General features: G+C 38.0%; 1 protein-coding gene and 1 long non-coding RNA gene across 2 annotated transcripts; both read left to right on the top strand.

The window, feature by feature from the left end:
- The first annotated feature begins 851 nt into the window (after positions 1 to 851).
- Positions 852 to 3281, top strand: LOC131342505 (zinc finger protein 22-like). The gene is made up of 2 exons (XM_058373490.1): positions 852 to 1112; positions 1682 to 3281. The coding sequence occupies exons 1-2, from the start codon at positions 932 to 934 to the stop codon at positions 2446 to 2448; spliced, it is 948 nt and encodes a 315-aa protein (XP_058229473.1). The 5' UTR covers positions 852 to 931; the 3' UTR covers positions 2449 to 3281.
- A 17587-nt stretch (positions 3282 to 20868) lies between these two features.
- Positions 20869 to 22354, top strand: LOC131342178 (uncharacterized). The gene is made up of 6 exons (XR_009202983.1): positions 20869 to 21000; positions 21125 to 21172; positions 21256 to 21333; positions 21515 to 21580; positions 21717 to 21815; positions 21917 to 22354. It is a non-coding gene; the product is annotated as an uncharacterized LOC131342178 (long non-coding RNA).
- The last annotated feature ends 637 nt before the right edge of the window (positions 22355 to 22991 follow it).

Raw genomic sequence — 22991 nt, forward strand, 5'->3', positions numbered from 1 at the left:
TGCTGCTTGTGTGTGTAAGAAGACTATTGTGTAATAACAATAAAAAACGGTGTGTAATCATGGTAAAAATGACTTGTTTATTTATATAAGAAAGGAGTTAAACAAATGAAGAAAATAAACAAATGAATAAAAATCAAGGAAGCCATTTTTTGGGATAAGAAGAGGTGTACCTTGTGGGGGTGTCCAAGTAGATTATTTTAGTACTAGTTTTGGGTCACTGGGTCACATGACCTACAAGCTATTGAAGAATTTTTTTTTTTATTAAAAAATAAATTAATAGCAGCAAATTAATTCACATGATACATAATTAATACTATCAATTCATTCAATTTTTATTTATAAATAAACAAATGCTGTTTGTAATGCCGCATGTCATGTATATTTAAGAAGAAATTAGATTAACTGGGGAACGTAGTCAGTTAAGTAACAAGTACCACATTTCAGTCGTACAGAAATTTGTCGACGGTCCCTAAACTAGCGCTTCCGAATGTCTGTCTAATGTCCGAATATCAAACTATTTATTTATTTTTTGCATCTTTTTATTTTTAATTTAATCATAACAAACAACGAAATCAACAATAAACAATCACACAACAAATAAAAACAAAAAAGAAGAACAAATAGGGGGCATATAGACATTACAAAAGTATAGAGAAGTACACCTTTGTACCGAATAACTTCACCGCGGTTCTGATTAAGTCGAGATCACGAGAAAACAAAAGCAACAATAATATCACATGGCCTCTCTGGGCTTCCGTATATATGTGACAAATAAAGACAACTGAACTTAAAAAAAAAAAACCAATTTCAGGAACGCTGCATCTCCGTGTCATTAGGTGGCAGTAATGCTGCAGTTAGTGTTGTTGCTCTTCACAAACACTAAACGAAGAAGCTAGCGTTTCTTTCAGAGCTGTAGATTTTGCCGCAAAACATGGCAAAGTTTGAGCATTTAAACACGTTTTTTACCGAGCGTCTGCTAGCTCTTGCCGGAGAATTATTCCAAGCAGTTACAGACATTATTACCGAGTACCAGGAGGAAACAGAGCGGACCAAACAGGAGAACATTTACCTGAAGGAAATGCTAACGGCAGAGCGATTGGCTAACGGACGAGGTGAGACGTCCAGAAATGAGCTCTGTCTCAATGCAGCACATAGAGTGCATCCTATGTAGTGCACTAGATATATTTATAGTTGATTTGAGTTCTCATGTTAAAACTTTTTACTGGTATTTCTAGATATAAAACTTTACAGTAAGATAACTAACAAAAACAACACCTGAAAATTACAGTACTGTCACTGATATGGTCATCATGTGTTGCGAGGCAGACCAGTGTTGTCTTGTCTAGTAAAGTGTTATTGAGGTGCTGAGTACAGACTGTGTGAATCTGGGCCAACATCTCCAGGGGGAAGCCATCCTCTGACGGTCCTTCAGGTTTGCTTCACACTGAGAGTTAAAACTAAAATAAAACCCTCAAAGATCTCACAGTAAATACTATAAAGCTTTTTATTTCAGTAGAAACACAAACAACCTTTTGTGTTTCTAAGTCCATCTTGACCTACTCAAGTGCTTACTCTGGGATAATTCCAGGTCCGGTTAATTAAAGAGCTCTTGGTTTGCGTCCATACTTTTTCAACATAGGTTTTATGTGCCTTTTATGTGTTTTTTTTTTTTTTTAAACAGATGGTTCCACTTATCAAGCAGTTCCTCAAGAGCAACCAAACATCTCTCATGGACCTCTGGATTCAAATTCGTCGGTAATACGAGTGAAAGTGGAACTGTCCACCACGAAGCAGGACACTGTGTCGCTGGACTCAGGACATGATCCCTCCGCAGTGACTACACAACAGCATTTCTCAGAAAAGATTACAAATGAGGAAATAAAGAATGACTGTCTCCATAATAACTCAGAAGTCACAATAAAATCTGAGCCGAGGGAATCCCAGATCGCCATATCTGATGACTCAAACCCTGCCATGCAAAGTGAAAGTATAATTGTCTTTAATTTGGTTGGTTTAAGAGATGATCAAAGTTCAGGTCCCCCTTCACATGACACACGGCAAAGTGAGACAGCTGAGAGAACTGTTTACTGCCAGTATTGTGGAAAGCCATTCGGAAACCGCAAACAGCTGAAAAGGCATATGGTTGTGCATCAGAAAGACAGGCCGAGGCCGTATTGCTGTGATTTGTGTGGAAAGTGCTACTCTTACGCACAAGTGCTAGAAGTTCATCGTAGGACTCATACGGGGGAAAGGCCATATCACTGTAAATTTTGCGGAAGGCGTTTTAATCAAAAAGGCCACTTAAAGGAACATGAAAGAATTCACACGGGCGAAAAGCCTTTTGTCTGTCCAATTTGTGGAAAACGATTCATTCAATCAAGCCAAGTCAGGAAACATGTCACTTACCATCACCAGCAGTTACCATCAGTTACGATGCAACGGTCATAAAAGCAACTGAAGATACAATATTTATTGTTGGGCCTCAAACATGCTGTGTCAGAAACCTTAAAGTATACAAACCTGCAATGTGGTTTCGGCTCCTCACAAACCTAGAGGACTTTGCTTCACTGAACGTATACCAGGGCATTTACACCTTCACTGAGCGACAGCCTATTGAGTTAGTAATGCATCTACATAGGGGAATAGCAAATCAAGTTCTTATTTCTCACAGTGACATCTTTTATTATTATTATTATTTTTTAAATGATTTAGCCATAAAAAGATCCCTCACATATTCCATCCTTCATGCATTTAGTATCTAATTATGCAACGAAATACAAGAATTCTGATTAGTGACATCAGCTTTACATGAAAATTATTCATCAGTGTTATTAACCTGTCAAAACTGAACAAGTTTACCTCTGTCACGTCCGTTGTGCCTTTGCTCTTTGTATATGAAGAAAACAAAATTAAAGGCTTTTGCTTGTTTTGATGTTTTATCTTAAAATGTTCATTTAAGATGATACCAAATGTCTAGTTAACGTACTGTGGATAATTTTAGTAGGCAAAATCTAAACCCCTGTTTACATTAAAAACAAACAAAAAAGATATTTTCACAAATGTCTGTATACATCTAGGGCTCTGGATGTGTCAGTGATTAGAAGACAAATATATAACACAATGTTGCTAAAATTGCCAGGATGTTCTTAAATGTGTGGTAGATTTGTTAATGAAGAGAGTTTGTCAGTTTGTAAATAAGAAAAAAAGGGGGGGGTAGATTAGAAGCCTTTTTATAGTTATTATAATGCATCAGAATCTAATTTCTTTCCACAACATAAAATATAGCACTGTGTTATTCAGTAATAAATTGAATATTCTAATTGTTTCACAAACTCTTGGATATAAGGAGACTTTTATTACAAATTGTTTTGTACACAGTTTGTGTTAATTGTCCTATTAGCAACAAATGGCTTTTACAATCAGTAACTATTAAGTGTGACCTACAGTACTTGCTAGATCTCTCTTGAGATGTTGAATGCTATTTAATGGACCTGGCAACCCTGCTGGCAACCCATGCAATGAAAACACACTAAAACACATGGTAAGCTTTAAAAAAGACAAGAATCAATTCTGTTTTCATCAAGAGATTGATGTCGGTGGCTGGAGAGATATTTAAAGCAGTTAAGAGCTTTTATGATTATTTGAATTTCAGTGGTAGATACTACTACTACTACTAATAATAATAATAATATTTTTATAATTTTTTTTTTTTGATTATGGCCCTTCAGAAACGCAGCCTAGCCATGTAGACGGACTTCTTCCTGTCCACCAGACCTCCAGCCTGGAGCTGCAGGACTCCGAAGCCTCAGTAACACAAGTGAATTTGGAGCTTATGCCCATAGAAGTAAAGAATTTGTGAACAGAGAACCTTACATATGGATGCACATGAGTCACCTCAGCCGATTTTACTGGGTGCCTTAGATGTGGAGAGATTATCTACAAGGAAATTCCTGTGAATTTCTGGTCTCTCTGCTCAGCAGTCTGTTTGATTTTAACCAAAGAAATCATATCATACTCTCAATTCGACTCTAAACTAGTTTTAGCTTACAGTCCTAAGTAAAATATTTTGCAACTTTTAAATATTTTATATATTTGTAGCAATGTAGCTTGGGGTGATTACATGAGTTCTTGTTTCTGACGGTTCACAAACCTGAAAAGAAAAACTGCAGTTCATTTGTATGCTACAAGTAATGACGTGCATGCTTTGCTGCAGATTGTTGGACACTTTATTAGTAAATAGTTTTTAGTTATTAATGATTAATTATTATTCATTAATGGCGAATAACGACTTGATAATTATTAGGAAGCTATTAATCTTTTAGAGAAGATGCTGAATTTAATGCATTTGAAGGCAACTTCAACAGGCCCGAAGGTGGCGCCAAAGAGCAGGAGTTTAAGTGTTTGGGTTTCTGAGTGCTGTTAAAAATTAGACATCTCATCTTGTTTACTGATTATAAAATGAAATATTGTAATTATGATGATAGATTTCCTGTGCAGTAAATATCTCCTAGTCTGCAATAAAGATGTTAATAATCATGATATACCATATTGCTAACTGCAAATGATCATAACTGTGGCTTCCTGTATCCTATTCCTGTATGTGTTGGGAAACTGATATAAAAGTTTATAATCTTAAATGCATTTTCTTTTGTTATTCTGCTAGACGACTGGACAGAAAAATGGGAACAACAGGGGATGCAAAAGTGCTATTATTTTCCATCAATGTTTCATTTCATTTGTAGATCAAAGTCAAAGAAGCTTTATTGTCACTTCAACCATATACAGCTGATGCAGTACACAGTGAAGTGAAACAACATTCCTCCTAGACCAAAGGTGCTACACATAAAGACAAAATACAGTGACGCAGACAAACATAGAGCTAAACATAGAGATAAAATTAAACTATACTTAGATTTCTGTAGTTTTAAGAAACTGTAGTAAAGCATTCATTTTTATTGGTTCAAATTTTATATGTAAATACACTGACCAGGCATAACATTAAGACCACCTGCCTAATATTGTTTTAGTTCCCTCTTTTCTTGCCACAACAGCCCTGACCCATCATGCACTGTGTATTCTGACACCTTTCTATCAGAACCAGCATTAACTTCTTCAGCAATTTGAGCAACAGTAGCATTTACATATATAAAAAAGATAAATATTTTCTGTGTCATCTTTTGCCATGTTGATATGGTACAAGTAGAAATCTAATACTTCACAGTCACTGCTCATTTTTACCACTTACTTCAACAACTTACATTAAGTCCATCATTTGAATGACATACATGGGCGGGTGCACACCTACATGATATAGTGATTTTGCTGCAACATAAAGAGACACAAACTGGATTTTGAAGAAATTTACAGTGAACAGAAAAATACAAAATGTGTGTACTTGTAAAACTAGTACTTACATTAAAAAATGACCAGACTATATTAATGTATCATTATATCATGAAGAAGGTGTCTCATTTAAATGTGAGTCAAAGGTGAATACATCACGCTAGTTCCTAGCTGAAGTTACAGTACTAGTTCCTTTAAAGCAGGGGGGGGTCAAACATTCATTTTTTTAAATTAAGAGGCACAGTGTTATGAGTTCCATACCCAAATAACGTCATCTCCTCTTCCATCTGTACAGTCTGAACACACTGTGGTCAATGCAGTGGACTCTGGTAGATCAGTTTCCTGGTTCAAGTTGATTTTTTTCTAGGATAATGTTAATAGGTAAAAAGATCCATACAGCAGCCTTTATTTAGCTCTTTCCTTGTTTCCCAGGTTTAAATAAGATCACTTTGAGCCTTTAATTAAGTTTAATAGTCAGCAGCAGGAGCAGTGGTATAGAGGTTAGTGCGCTGGGGTGTGAAGTCCCTGGTTTGTGTCTAGCTTTAAGGTGAGATAATGTTGAGCACTTTAAGACAAAAGTCTAACAGGAAACTATGCTTTCTATCCTGTGTTGGTGTAGTGGTTAGTGCCTAGGTTTCTGGTGTTGAAAGTCCTTGGTTTGAGTCTGTGTTTTTAGGGCAGTTATACTTTCAGCCATTTACTGAGACAAATGTCCAACAGGCAACTACACTTTCAGTCCCGTGTTGGTGTAGTGGCTAGTGTCTCGGTTTCTAGTGTTGAAAATTCCTGGTTTGAGTCTGTATGTTTTTGTGTTCAGCTTTTGGTCAGTTGCTTGCAGACATTTATTAACCCAAAAGCCCAACAGGCAACTGCACTCCTGTGGATTAGTGGCTTTTTTTTCCCGCAAGCTTTAGGTAAGATAGCGTTCACATTTAATAACACAAAGGTCCAACAGGAAACAGCTCTTTCTGGCTTTTAGTGGTGTAGTGGTTAAGGTCATGGGTTCTGGTGTTTGAGGTCCCTGGTTTGAATCTTTTTTTTAAGCTAAGATTTACAAAGAAGCACCTTCTGTCTTGCAGCAGTGTAGAGGTTTGTGCACACTTTTGCTTGAGCTCAAAATCAGACAAAAGACAAAACTCCAACAGGATCTTCTGTGGTCGTGTAGTGCTTAATGGTGTGGCCTCTGGTGTGTGAGGTCCTTGGCTTGAATGACTGTCTTTGCAATTTTTTTAAGCTTTAGGTCTGGATTAATTACATAAAGGTCAAATACTTTGTTTAAGTTTAGTTACGTGTCTTAAACTTCACAAAACATTTTATTTAGCTGTGTTTGTGTGCTTTTTTTAAACAGGCTCACCGTTTATTATGACAAAAATCCAATAAGCAAACACCAATGCTAATCTCTAATGGTGTAGTGGTTAAGGATGTTGCCCTTGGTGTGTGATGTGGTTGGTGTATATACACTATATTGCCAAAAGTATTCGCTCACCCATCCAAATAATCAGAATCAGGTGTTCCAATCACTTCCATGGCCACAGGTGTATAAAATCAAGCACCTAGGCATGCAGACTGTTTTTACAAACATTTGTGAAAGAATAGGTCGCTCTCAGGAGCTCAGTGAATTCCAGCGTGGAACTGTGATAGGATGCCACCTGTGCAACAAATCCAGTCGTGAAATTTCCTCGCTCCTAAATATTCCACAGTCAACTGTATTATAAGAACGTGGAAGTGTTTGGGAACGACAGCAACTCAGCCACGAAGTGCTGCGGGGTCAGCGGATGCTGAGGCGCATAGTGCGAAGAGGTCGCCAACTTTCTGCAGAGTCAATCGCTACAGACCTCCAAACTTCATGTGGCCTTCAGATTAGCTCAAGAACAGTGCGCAGAGAGCTTCATGGAATGGGTTTCCATGGCCGAGCAGCTGTATCCAATCCATACATCACCAAGTGCGATGCAAAGCATTGGATGCAGTGGTGTAAAGCACGCCGCCACTGGACTCTAGAGCAGTGGAGACGCGTTCTCTGGAGTGACGAATCGCGCTTCTCCATCTGGCAATCTGATGGACGAGTCTGGGTTTGGCGGTTGCCAGGAGAACGGTACTTGTCTGACTGCATTGTGCCAAGTGTAAAGTTTGGTGGAGGGGGGATTATGGTGTGGGGTTGTTTTTCAGGAGCTGGGCTTGGCCCCTTAGTTCCAGTGAAAGGAACTCTGAATGCTTCAGCATACCAAGACATTTTGGACAATTCCATGCTCCCAACTTTGTGGGAACAGTTTGGAGCTGGCGCCTTCCTCTTCCAACATGACTGTGCACCAGTGCACAAAGCAAGGTCCATAAAGACATGGATGACAGAGTCTGGTGTGGAGGAACTTGACTGGCCTGCACAGAGTCCTGACCTCAACCCGATAGAACACCTTTGGGATGAATTAGAGCGGAGACTGAGAGCCAGGCCTTCTCATCCAACATCAGTGTGTGACCTCACAAATGCGCTTCTGGAAGAATGGTCAAAAATTCCCATAAACACACTCCTAAACCTTGTGGACAGCCTTCCCAGAAGAGTTGAAGCTGTTATAGCTGCAAAGGGTGGACCGACGTCATATTGAACCCTATGGATTAGGAATGGGATGTCACTTAAGTTCATATGCGAGTCAAGGCAGGTGAGCGAATACTTTTGGCAATATAGTGTGTGTATATATATATATATATATATATATGTAAAATTCAAATCACATCTTGAGCTTCACTTGTTATCAGTTTATTTGGCATTACAACAACACCAGATCATTAGTTATACAGATTTAACAGGTTTAGACTGTTGGCTAGAAAGTATTTGCTTGTGAGAGGAAAACAGTGGAATTACTTCTGAACACCAAAGTTCCAGCAGATGGAGAATTTCTACAGTGTAATTATATGAGAAATAAATGAGAAATGCTTATGATGTTATAGAAAAATAGACACTTGAGACACAAAAAAAATAATTTATTAACTATTTATAACTACTTACAAGCAATGATGAACTTTAAACTTATTACAGATATTAACGTATTTTATACCACAACAAAATGCTTGAATCTAATTGAAATGTTATTTATTTTATAACATGTTCATTATTTTAAAACATTTTAGTACGATTCCTTACTTAGCATTATTTTAGTAGCATTTATTATACGTTAATATTAATATTAATTATTTCTAAAATAAATACATGTATGCCAGACATAATCTGAGACTATGAATGAATTTAAAAACTGATTGTTGTTTAATAAAGTGATTCTTAAAAAGGTTGATGTGACATTTTTTATGAAATGCTTATGTAACATAATGTAAATGAAACAATAAATGAAACATTGCTATCATTGGCAAATCGCTGTGGTATAAATATCTTAATAAACTCTAAACTTGGGGGTTTGGGTGTTTAGGGGGTTTAGAAGGGAATGGGGGGGATTCGGGGGGTGGGAGTACACTACATTTTTATAACTTATTGAAAAAAATCTAAGTCTTAAAAATGTAATATTTACATATTTACAGAAATGCATAAATCAACAACAATGCAAATTATATTAATATTATTATATTATTAATGTAAACTAGACTAATACACAGGAAATAAAAAAACAACATTAATAATCTAAAGATCCTATACATTTAACAAAAACTAAATGTAAAAACCAGCAGACATTTTCTATAATTCTACAATCATTAAAAGGGTTTACATTTATAGATTATGATAGAGATGAGACTAATGCTGAAATCTAGAGGTGAAATACTTACCACACATACTTACCACAGATACAGACCTTACATCATGAATACGAGGTGATGAACATGAGGTGAAGACTCAGCTTTTTAAAGCTACATCTCGTTCACAAAAATACTAACTACCCAAGTGGGGTCTAGGACAGGCGTCCTGATGAACTCCACCTCCCCATCAGGATCCACACGCTGCCGTCTACTCAGAGGGGCTTCTTGATTGCCATCCTCTTTGTCCCGCCTCCTCCTTATGCCCTGGTGTGGGACAGGAGTTATCATTGTGGCAGGAGCATAGTACATACCAGCCACAATGTTGTGGATGTCGATATTGAAATAAGGCTGGGGCAAAGGAACTGTTGAAGGCTGTGGACTCCCTGAAGGTGGTGGCCTCCTCAAAGGGGATGGACTCCTCACAAGGGGTGGGACTCTGTGATTCCCCTCACTCTCACTCATACTGACTTATATAATAGATATATAAATAAAAAAGGTCTGTCTAAATATCTGAGCTTTTTTTCTTATTAATTCTTATTTTTACACATACGTGCATAAACTTTTCAGCCATAACATTATGACCACCTGCCTAATATTGTTACTCCTCCTTTTGCTGCCAAAATAGCCCTGCAGCCCTGACCCATAGAGGTGTGGTCTTCACTAGATCTCTGAATGAATATATATATATAAATATAAAACAGTGGGTTATGGCGGAGAGTGAGGGCAGAACTAGTGAGAAAACTTGAACAAAATCAAAGGGGTCTGAACACAAATGCAGATAACCAGATCACAGTTCTGGAGAAATGTTTACTTATCTTTAATTACATAATAATGCAGGTCAAATAATCCACAAAACAAATCCAACAAGTCAGCTCAAAAGACTTGACAGAAATTCCAAAGAATAAATCCCCAAAATCCACAAGGTTAATCCAAAAGCATACAAAAGGTTCACAGGAGTCTAATCAAAAAACAAAGTCAATACTTCCAAAAAGTCATTCTAATTAGTCCACAAAATAAATCCATAAGGCTTCAAAAGAGCACTTGTCAATCAATCAAAACAAAGAACTACACCAGATGCACAAAGTCTTGGGGGGGTGACTTAAATACACAAACCTAAACAAAGCACAGGAGACACCTATTAGACATAATGACAGAGACTGGAAACCAACAAAAAGGCAGTGGGGGTCTCTAGTGGCCAGAAAACAGTCCACAACCCTGACAGGAAACCAGTAGATATCAGTTTATATCTTGCTCTGTTCATGTTTCAATTAGTTGCATATATTACCTGTATATTTCAGTCTAGTTGTGTTGATATTTAACATGATCAGAAAATGACAGATGATTTTCAAAGTCTTTTCCTGTTTCATCATAAAATGGACATAATAAAGCGTCCAAAAGTCAGAATGGACAAACCCATGTGTATAAATCACACCAAAATATGGATTTGAATTGAAACGATTAAGCGAAACATTATTTCAGACTTTTGGATAACAGCTTGATTTTTATTTGATAATTATGTGCAGTATTGAGATTAAAATTTTAAAATTACTTGATTTGGATTGGTCAGAAGGTGTTCAGCATGGACCTGATAGCAGTTCAGGTTTCAAATCAAATCTCTCTTTTTTAAAGAATGTCCTCTTTCTGATTATATATATACAGTTATACAAACCAAAAAATTGTGTATGTCAAATATGTACAGAAGAAACTGATTTTGAGTTTAGAGACTAACTAACTACCTAACTAACTAACTAACTAACTAAATATAATCACAATCATTTACATCAGCAAACAAAACATTAATATAAATTATGTATACACAGTGCACATACTTGTACTTAGTACACTTTTGATCAAGATCAAGCCACAATTATAAGGAAATCCTAATGATTAGACTGACCAACTACAGAAGAAGAATTCACATAATCAGAAAAAATAATAATTAATGGTCCCAAGTTTCAGAAAATATGCCAGTATTGGCCTTTATTGTGTACCTAATTTTATCCAGATGAATGAAGTTCATAACATCTTACTGCCAGTCATCAAAAGATGGAGGGAGAATATGTTTCCATAGCAGAAGAATATGCCATCTAGCTAATAATGTTAAAAAAGCAAAAGTGTTTACAGAACATCCGGACAAACCTGTGACATTCGGAGGAAGTCCGATAAGTACAACCAAAGGACAAGGCTTGATCTGTTTCTTTGTCACAGTGGAAAAACATTTATAGATTTATAGCCAAAAAAAAGTTATGGATCAAAATTCTGGGACCAAATTCGTAATAATTGCTGGACAAGGGAATTACTTTTAGGAAAACGTGAGACGGCAGTAAGAGGACCACACAGTAGTGCAGCTGGTCAGGCCGGGGAGCAAGAACCCTCTTCAGTACTGACCCAAGCTGGGACCCAATCACAGAGCCCGAAATGACTCTGAAACCAGAACAGTGTAGATTGTATATTTGTCACCCAGTTGTAAAATAAGAAATTATGAAGGGCAAGCCCACCCTCAACCTTCGGTTTTTGAAGTATTTCCCTCCGAATTCTGGCTTGTTATTTTTCCAAAAAACAGATGAAATGTATTAGTTTAAAGTCTTAGATATAATAAATAATAGATATAATAAATATAATAAAGTTTTAGAAATAAACTTTTGAACACACTGAAATAAATACAGAAATCTAGGCAAAACGTTCATCTTTACTGAGTTTAAATGACCAGCTAGAGAAATGAGGAGAGCTGACCAGAGAGCAAAATCATTCTGAGACTTTGTGAACTGTACCAGCTCTCCCAATTGTTCAGTATCAGTAACATTCATTCAGTCAGCACAGGACATCTGTGCAACAGGAAACACCAGTCACATGTCCAGTATTTTGATTGTGGAAAAAATAAGAGATTTCAAATAACAGGTTGTTGTTTACACATATAGATGTAAATATCTGGAAATGAAATCTGAGAATTCTGGTCTATAGCCTTATATACTTTTTTGGAACTTAAAGCAAAATTGTCTTCAAAGTATAAAAAAAAAACATTTGAGTATTTTCAGAGGGGACTGTACAAATAGTCTTAATAAGTGAGCGAGTGTGTATCTCTGTTAGAAACTACTATATATTAACTGTACTGAGTCAGTGTGTTTTATGAGTATTGTTAATTTCCATCAATCTAACCTAACACTAGCCTACAATCTCCACAGAAGGTTGATCTGAAAAAGAGGCCTCAGTCTGGGAATTCCTCCACATCTAAGAGTACATCCTCTACCCTGACTCCATCGCCATCCCCAACTCCTAAGCCTCTAATTGGTGAAACCTTGTCTTCTGCTTCTTCCCAACCATGTTCTAAAAGTAGTGGTGGCTCCAGCAGTGGCAGCATCACTGATGAAGGTCAGTGCAAATAAAGATGATCAGACTTTATGGTGTGTAGGAATGTACTCTCATTCACACTATTGCACTTATACTGTAGTATAAGAGTATACTTTAATATTAAGTTCATCAAAAATAAGAATAAAATTCATTTCTACTTACGTGTGGAGAGCTTGAGCAATGTATAGAAAAGAAGTGAGGGGAAAAGAAATGGAACAGAAGGAAGAAAAGAGGAATTTGGTAGAAGGAAGGACATTGCTCAGAGCGTCCACAAAATGTCCATCATCTTCTGGACACACTGTTGTCACAACACACACGGAGACAGAGAGCAGATCCAACACGGCTTTAATAACTAAGGCAGGGAGGAAAGGTCTCAGTTTGCTGGCTAAGGCTGCTGGGTCTTGGTAGAACTCCGGGGGCTGAGTAAACAGCACTTCAGCGAGATCTGTAAGCTGATCCTATAGACAAATTACATCATCACTGTCACAATCCATCATAGTGTCACTGAGTTTAGGATACAATACTGAGAATTTGTGTATCACAGCATCAGAAGATATTAGACACTTACAATAAGCACTTTAAAGTAGGTCCTTGCTGCAGGATTCCACACGTCTACCTCCCACATGCTGATGAGCGCAAACAGGCGCTCCAAGAATCCTCCCTTAAGCTTTAGGAAAGAAAGACGACAAGATCCATTAATATCATGTCATATCAGGGTTAACAGCATGGAAAAATAAAATGAGATAAAATAAAATAAAATGATTGTGGATGCAGGTAAGATGAATCTAAATATAAAACAGCACATAATATAAGTTAAAGCAGAGTGAACTTCCCCTGAGCAAAAACAGCAGATAAACAAAAGTTTTACTCACAGCGAACGCCTCACGGAGAACATGCAGCTTCAGGCCAATATCAGTTACCCCTCTCTCTGTAAGATGGTCCCTAAGAAACAAAAGATTTACATGCTTAGTGTATTAAACATACATTACACCTTTATACAGGCGTGCAGGACACCTTTTTAAAGGTTTGCTGTTAAATTAAAAAATATATAAAAATGAACACTGTAGACCCATATGTGTACAAAATTCCAAGAGTTACTATCTACAATAAAGACTTCATGACATTGCAATAAATTTACCACATAATCCTAAAGTGGCTCCATGATGGTTTCCACCCGGTTACAGGAAAGGAGCTCTGTAACCTTCCCATATTCAGCCTTAAGAGAACAATTTGAAGTGAACACAATTAGTCACTGCAACTAACAAAAGTTTTGTGATGCCACAACAGATAATCCCTCACCTGTATGGCAGGTGAAATGGTCCTCGATGGTGGTCTGATAAGGGAATCACTGCAAATGACAATTAGCTGAAACTCAAGATCTACTTCTCAAAAGTGTTCATCTAATAATCATTAATATCAATTCTCTTCATCAGAGTAACAAAGATGGTGATAACCAGCTGCTCGAAGTAGCGCGTCTTGGTGGTTTTAAACCAGCAAAAACGACTCTCAGGACCCCTTATCATCCCGAGGAAGTATCCCTTAACGTCCACTGCCTAGAAATAGAGAAACCAAACTAAACATTAGAACTTGTAAAGAAGGATGTGTGTGCTTGTATCTCAGCTGTAGCACTGTAGAATACCCCAGACAGGAAGGTAAAGGTGCGTGCAGAGAGGAACTGGATATTTCGGCAGGCGCTGATCAGCTCACCAGCATCGAGCGTCTGTGAAATGAAGAGCATGATGAACATAACTGCTTCCTATCACAGCGATTTTATAATAACACAAGTAACATTCTCTCACTTGCTTTACAGTCAAAACAACCCTGTGAAATACAGTGATCAGCTTTAGTAAATAAAGGAAAGGTTTGGTTACCAGAAGGACGGGTGAAGATTCCTGGACATGTTCGTTTGGCAACAGCTGTAGGTTTGGCTCAACAACCTTAAAACACACAAACACAATTAGTAACTGCAATTAACACAATTTAGTGATGACACAATGAAAAAGCCCTTACCTGAATGCCAGGGAAACTGTCCTCACAGTTGTTATGAAAAGGGAATCCCTGCAAACGACAATCAGATGAAACTCAAGATCTACAACCGCATTTCATTTAAGTTCTCTTTTAATAATCGTTAAAGTGGAATCTCTTCATGAGAGTAATAAATACTGTGATTACCTCGAGAGTCCAGCAGTGTGCGGTTTCAAGCCAGCAGAGCTGACTCTCTGGACCCCTTAACAACCTGAGGATGTCTCTCCTAAGGTCCACTTGCTAGAAATAAAGAAACAAAACTAAACAATAGAACTTGTAAAGAAGGATGTGTGTGTGTTTGTATCTCAGCTGCAGCACTGTACAATACCCCAGACTGGGAGTTGGAGGAGTCTGCAGTGTTGTACTCAACATTACAGCAGGTGCTGTTCAGCTCACCAGCACTGAGGGGCTGTGAAAAGAAGAAGATGAGGATCATCAGTGTTTTTTTTATCATAGCAGTTTCACACTAACACTTTCAAACATTCTGTCACTTGTAAAATCCAGAGATCAGATTTAGTAAATAAATAACAGGTTTGGTTACCAGAACAACAGCTGAAGATGTGGAGCGAGTTTCTGTGGGTAGCTGCGGCAGGATTGGCTCAACAACCTTAAGACACACACACACACACACACACACACACTTAGACAAAAGCAGCCTACACGTTTCAAATGTAGTTAAAATATTTTACTGACACATACCTGGAGGACTGAGACTCTGACAATTCTCCCAGCAAATCCACAGGTTCTGCAATAAATTAGTTTCATGTAAGTTTAATTTGTAATTACATCTAATATTTTCTGTTAAATGTAAAACATTAAAATAGCCAAATTTATAAGGTAGTAGAGAGAGAGAGAGAGACCTTGTAAATTTTTCTCTCCTTTCTGTCTAATGCTTAAAAGTTAATAAACCTGTGAGTTAGTTAGCTAGTTAAATTGTGAAGAAACAGACTAATTGTAGCATTAGTAGGTTGTGAAAAATTCACTGTACATGTGACTGATTAAACTCTCTAAATCCTCAAGTCCAGGCATCATGATGAACTCCACCTCCCCATCAGGATCTACACACTACCGTCTACTCAGAGGGGCTTCTTGATTGCCATCCTCTTCGTCCCGTCTCCTCCTTATGCCCTGACGTGGGACAGGAGTTATCATTTTGGCAGGAGCATAGTACATACCAGCCACAATGTTGTGGATGTCGATATTGAAATAAGGCTGGGGCAAAGGAACTGTTGAAGGCTGAGAACTCCATGAAGGTGGTGGCCTCCTCAAAGGGGATGGACTGCTCACAGGGGGTGGGGTCCTGAGAGGGGATGGACTGCTTACAGGGGATGGGGTACTGAGAGGAGAGAGGCCTCTCACAGGTGGGGATGGGCTTCTATCAGGGGACAGGTTCCTCGTTGACACCTCATGTTCACCACCATCTCCAGCTTCATTCTGCTGAGCAGGTCGGCTGTTGTCGTCCTCGTTAGCGCTGAGCTCTCTGTTGTAGTTGAGATCATCTTGTGGAAACACAAACGTCTCCCTCCGTCTCCCTGTGTCAAAGAAGATGAACAGACAATGAAACACATCTAATAACATCTCATAAAAGGAAGCAGAAAACCTTATTTTAATAGCACTGTGTATGTTTTGTAATGCAGGAAAGCCTCAGTATCAAAAAAAGAAGTATTTACACAAGTTATATTACCAGTATAATGGCTTCACTGTTAGTCACACTGTGCACTTATTTCAATGCTTAAAAATATCTTCCCCCAAAAAATGCAGATTAAAATACATTTCTATTACAGTCTATTACTTTAGCAGTTTCTTACTCCAGTGGTTCACATCCCCTTTGAGTCCAATTGTGTCTCCTCTCAAAAATTCGCCCTTTCTCGTAAATTACACTACTCCTAACTATTTTATTCACGACAGCTATAAACAAAGTCTTGCTGAACAGAATTGAAACAAACAGCTTGATATTTTTGCCTAAGCTGCACTCTACATTGCCACACTAGCTCCATTTATTTGTACCGATTGGTTTTGTTCAGCTAGCTGCCTTTCCTCACAGCCCCTTTCTCTCTCCGCTTTAACAACTCGACAAACACGGACAATGAAAAATCCTTAAAATAATAAGTTACTTCATGTTATTGTAAGTATTTTAACTTATTCTATTCACTCCATCAAAAAAAACTATGAACACTGAAAAACAATTACTTAGCTACATGCTAACTAGCCGTTTAGCTAATCTTTGCTAACACTCCTCGGCTTGACTTAGTAAACTTTAGCAAACGTTAAGTAAACATTGGAACTTTTATGAAAAGCTGATGTTAACATATCTGAAAACATCAACACTGTTTTCTTCTTCCCTGCTCGTTTCACTGGAGTCTGCCGTTTTGTCTGCTAGCTTTAGCATACTGATCGTGTACGTAAAGCGATTAGCCGAATAAAGATTAGCTGAACAGAACTTCTCAAAACCATCTAATCATATAAAACGATATTCCTGATTGCGGTTTTTTGTAATAACGCCGTGTTTAAAAGACTTTATACTTAAGTGAAAAAGAGGAAACTCAGTAACTCACCGTTCCAGGGGTCGTACAGTCCGCTCCATCCGGGCTCGGGATCCACATCCGGGTGCTGAGGCTCGGCTCCTCCCCCGAAGTTCATCATCGCTGCGCTGTAGAGTCGGTGTAGGAGTTAAATCCAGTAGTGGAGTACAGAGAAATCCGAAACAGGGGTGTAGCAAAAATGCCAAAAGATAATCCAAATCTTGCGAGCTTCAGAACCACTATAAACCAGCACTAACTAGTATAAACCAGCACTAACTGGTATAAACCAGTATAAACCAGCACTAACTAGTATAAACCAGCACTAACTGGTATAAACCAGTATAAACCAGCACTAACTGGTAACAAGAGTCAATAATAAATAAATAATAATAATAATCATAATAATAAGCTGAAATGCCCAGGAAGCCCAGGGAGTGAAGCATAGCTGAAGTTTAAGGCAGCATGTAGCTGTACAGTTAGAATTCAAGCTGTAGGACCAGTTTAAAGACAATACGACCTTAAAAAGAAAAAAACCTCCTGTTTACGGCATCTACCGAAAACCTCCGAGAAAAACCGAACTGTACGGAAACCAGGAAGTGAAGTCCGTAAAAAATGCATTTACAAATTATATATTTATATTTTATAATTTGCCCCTTCTGAACACACTCGGTGTCCTCAAGGTAGGATGATCTTTATCCTTTAATGCCACACTGTTTCTACAATAAATCATGTTAAAGTGACAGTGTTACAGTCTAATGTTATGTAGCACACAAGACACCTCATGTTGCTGTGAATTAGCCTAATGCTAGTTACCGTGCTAGCGAACCTGGCTACTGGTTTAAACTACACAATAAAATCATTAAGCTCGGTTTAAGAATTTATTTTATTTCCACAATGAAATATTTACCCCATTAGAAGTCCATTCTTAACAACCCCTTCTCCTGGTTTTAATAAAATAAATCGTGCTTAGCTTTGTGATTCAGCAGCTACCGCGCAACGGACTTTAGCCGATTTTTAGCGATTTCAATGACAGTGTAATATTTGGACTAATCATATCTACCGAGAGAACTTGTATATTTGTTGTAATTATTTAACACTTTATTGGTTATATTAATGTGAATATGATATTTCTCCTAATAATAGTTCACCTGCTAGTGAACATGCTGCTGCTTTAAATTACACACTAAAATCCTGAACCGAGTTGATGAGCTCGAGTAACGAGAATTTAGTTTATTTCCACAATATAATATTTACCCATTTAAAAGGTGACTTTTCACACCCCTGAGTACTGGTTTTACACTAAATCATGACTAGACTAGTGATTTAGTCAGGTCTAAAGGACTTAGTTACAGATGTGTTATCTACCTAGAGAACTTCGCTAATCATTTCATTTACACAATTAGCATCATGCTAGTGATCGTGCTAGTGAACTCGGCTAATGACACAATAAAATTCTTAAGCTTGGTCAAGAATTTATTTTATTTCCACAGTGAAATATTTACCCTGTTAGTAGGTCACTTTTAACAACCCTGACTACTGGTTTTACACTAAATCATGATTACCCTTGTGATCCGCTAGCTAGCGGACTTTAGCCGATTTTTACCGATTTAAATTGCACTGTAATAGTTGGACTAATTATATCTACATGTCTATTTGTTTTAATTAGTAAATATAATATAAATATAATGTTTAGCCTAATGTTAGTTAAGCTGCTAGCGAACTTGGCTGTTGTTTTACATTACACACTAAAATCCTGAACGAGTTGATGAGCTTGACCAACGAGAATTTCATTTATTTCCACAGTATAATACTCATCCCCATTAAAAAGTCACTTTTAACAACCCTGACTACTGGTTTTATACTAAATCATACTTAGACTACTGATTAATCAGCTCTCGCGCTAAAGGGCATGGTTACAGATGTACACCGATCAGCCATAAGATTATGACCACCGACAGGTGCCGTGAATAAGACTGATGATCTCATCATCATGGCACCTGTTAGTGTGTGGGATATATTAGGCAGCAGGTGAACATTTTGTCCTCATAGTTGATGTGTTAAAAGCAGGAAAAATGGGAAAGTGTGAGGATTTGAGCAAGTTTGACAAATGGTGATGGCTGCACAACTGGATCAGAGCATCTCCAAAACTGCAGCTCTTGTGGGATGTTCCCGGTCTGCAGTGGTCAGTATCTATCAAAAGTGGTCCAAAGAAGGAACAGTGGTGAACCGGTGACAGGGTCATGGGCGGCCAAGGCTCACTGATGCACGTGGAGAGTGAAGGCTGGCCCATGTGGTCCGATCCACAAGACGAGCTACTGTTGCCCAAATTGCTGAAGAAGTTAATGGTGGTTCTGATAGAAAGGTGTCCGAATACACAGTAAATCACGGTTTGTTACTTATGGGACTGCATAATCAGGGCGCCCATGTTGACCCCTGTGCACCACTGAAAGCACCAACAATGCTTGTGAGCATCAGAATTGGACCAAGAAGCAATGGAAGAAGGTGGCCTGGTCTGATAAATCAAGTTTTCTTTAACATCGCGTGGATGGACGGGTGTGTGTGCACATGGCACCAGGATGCACTATGGGAAGAGGGCAAGCTGGCGGAGGCAGTGTCATGCTTTGGACAATGTTCTGCTGGGAAACCTTTTGGTCCTGCCATCCATATGGATATTGCTTTGACATGAACCACCTACCTAAGCACTGTTGCAGGCCATCTACACCCTTTCATGGTAATGGTATTTCCTGATGCCTGTGGCCTCTTTCAGCAGGATAATGCACTGTGCCCCAAAGCAGAAATGAATCAGGAATGTTTTGATGACCACAACAATGAGAATGAGGTGTTGACTTGGCTTCCAAATTCCCCAGATCTCAATCCAATCGAGCATCTGTGGGATGTGCTGGACAAACAAGTCCAATCCATGGAGGCCCCACCTCGCAACTTACAGGACTTAAAGGATCTGCTGCTAACATCTTGGTGCCAGATACCACAGCACACCTTCAGGGATCTAGTCCATGCCTCGACAGGTCAGGGCTGCTTTGGCAGCAAAAAGGGAACCAACAGCATATTAGGCAGGTGGTCATAATATTATGGCTGAGCGGTGTATGGTATCTACCTAGAGAACTTCACTAATCGTTTCATTTACACAATATCATAGTGAGTATAAATGTTTTAATAATTATACAGTATAATATTTTTTATAGATTTGGGTGGTGGACAGGGGCAGGAGGTTTTAGAGAGTTTAATCAGGTCACATGTACAGTGAATTTACACAATCTGACTGCTATAATTTTTCTGTTTCTTCACAAGTTAACTAATGATCAAACTCACTGCTTTATTAACTTTTATGCATTAATAGGAAAGTTTGATTTTGTGTAATTGAAGAGTCATAATTCTGAGTCACAGAAAAATAATCTATTGCAGAGCCTGTGGATGTGCTGGAGGAATCAGCAGATACTCCCTCTGTCCTCCAGGTATGTGTCAGTTAAATAGTAATATTTTAACTTCATTTAAAACCTACAGGCCACTTTTGTCTAAGTGTGTGTGTGTGTGTGTGTGTGTGTTAAGGTCATTGAGCCAATCCTGCAGCTGCTGCCCACCGAACAACACAAAGAACCTTCAGCTGTCATTCTGGTAAGATAATCCTTCATTTATTTCCTAAAGCCAATCAATGGATTTTACAAGGTTGTTTTTACTGTAAAGAATGTTAGTATAAATCTGCTATGATAAGAAGCACTTATGATCTTCATGCTCTACATTTCACAGCCGCTCGATGCTGATGAGCCGGACAGTGCCTGCCGCGATGTTCAGTGTGTGTCTGTAGTCTCCTCCCTCTCCCAGGTATTCTACACTGCTGTAACTGAGATACAAACACACAAACATCCTTCTTTACAAGATCTAATGTTAAGGTTTGTTTCTCTATTTCTAGCCAGTGGACATTAGCAGAGACATCATTGGAATGATGAGGGGTTCAGAGAGTCGGCTCTGCTGGTTTGAAACCGCAGAGACACACTGCTTGACTCGCGAGGTAATCACAGTCTTTATTACTCTGATGAAGAGAATGGACATTTTTGAACTGACATGATTTTTAGAAGAGCACTTTTGTGAAATGTGGTTGTAGATCTTGAGTTTCATCTAATTGTCTTTTACAGGGATTCCCTTATGAGTCCTCCATAGAGGACTGTTTCACTGGCATACAGGTAAGGGATTATTTGTTGTGGCGTCACAAAACTTTTGTTAATTGCAGTGACTAATTGTGTTCACTTTAATTTGTTCTCTTAAGGCTGAATCTGGGAGGGTTACAGAGTTCATCTCCTGTAACCGAATGGAGACATCATTCGTCGTGCCACATTAGTCTGTGGTAAATTTATTGCACTGTCATGAAGTGTATCTTGTAGTTAGTAACTTTTAGAATTTTGTCAGTTGTGCTTTTATTTGTCTTCAGTGTCGATATTTTTTTTATAAAAGATTTTGCTAATATAGAAAACAGGACTCCAATATGTAAAGCTAATTTATTTTTGTATCTTTTCTACTCTGTGCAGGACCACCACTACAACTTCCTGGATGTTTTTTGAGCTGATTTTCTTCTTGGCTCAAAACCTCAGCCAGTAAGTGTCTTATCAGGAGATTTCTAAGCAATGTTTGAGTTTCAGAACATGGTCTATTTGATCTGGTTTTCTTTTTCCATATTTTTTAAACCTGATAAGACATGGCATTAATGAAGCTTGTCTTTCTTTCCAAAAGTTTAAGGGAGGATTCTTGGAGCGCCTGCTTGCGCTCTTCAGCATGTGGGACATGGACGTGTGGGAGCCTGCAGCACAGCTGTACTTCACAGTGCTTATTGTAAATGTTGAATATCTTCTGATGCCACGATACACAAATTCTCAGGATTGTATCTTAAACTCAGTGACACTATGTTGGATGTGTGTGTAATTTGTCAATAGGATTACCTTACAGAGCTTGCTGAAGTACTCTTCACTCAGCCTCTAGAGCTCTACAGTGACCCAGCAGCCTTAGCCACCACAGTTCAGCGACTCCTCAAGCTGCACGTCCAGCTGATGATGGACATTTTGGAGGAGCTCTGAGCAATGTCTTTCCCCTTACCCACTTCATCTTTTCTTCCTCTGTTTCATTTCATCTTCTTTTCTCTCACTTCTTTTTCCTACATTGCTCAGGCTCCACATGTATGTATTAAATAATTTTATTTCTATTTTTGATCAACTTAATATTTAAAAAATCTCTTTTCTTTTCTACAGGTTTGTACAGTGAACCCCAGGACCTGAAGAAGGGCTTAACCTTAGCATTTAAGATCCCTCATCCCTTAATAATCATCCCTTATTAATCTATCCCTCTGTTCCTATCCCACTCACCCTATTCCCATCAATAGCCTATAGATTGTAAATACATATATAGAATTGTTTAGAAATAAACTTATTTGTATTCTTCTTACAGACTTTGCTTAAATAAATGTTTATATTTGTTCCTATTGCGGTCTCACTCTGATTATTTTTAGCCATCAGTATATGTATAAAAGTTTCCTTTAAATGCAACACAAACTGAATTTTTCACTTATATACAGATCATATAAACCAGCACTAACTGGTATAAACCGGTATAAACCAGTATAAAGCGGTATGAACCAAACAAACAAACCAAAGAAAAATAATAATAAACATCATTTATTTAGAGTAAGCCATTGTCCAGTATAAAGTCCATTATGATTAACTCATGTTAATAAGAAGAATATGAACAATAAAATAATTACAACACAGGACAGCTGTTCTAACTGTTAGATAAGCTTTATTTGAACTCCACTGATCAAAATGTTTGCTTACAGTTCCCTTTTAGTCCTACTGCCAACACCATTTTTCCATTTTCAGACACTTCACATTTATCTATGACAAGAAGCAAGATATGCCACAAATGATCTAAAACCACACCATCAGACTGAGCTTTGTCCAGCAACTTCCATGTACATTAGTGTCTTAAAAATCAATTTCAGCCACAGCAGTATGTCAG

The sequence above is a fragment of the Hemibagrus wyckioides genome, linkage group LG21 (genome assembly GCF_019097595.1).
Source record: "Hemibagrus wyckioides isolate EC202008001 linkage group LG21, SWU_Hwy_1.0, whole genome shotgun sequence".
NCBI lineage: Eukaryota > Metazoa > Chordata > Actinopteri > Siluriformes > Bagridae > Hemibagrus > Hemibagrus wyckioides.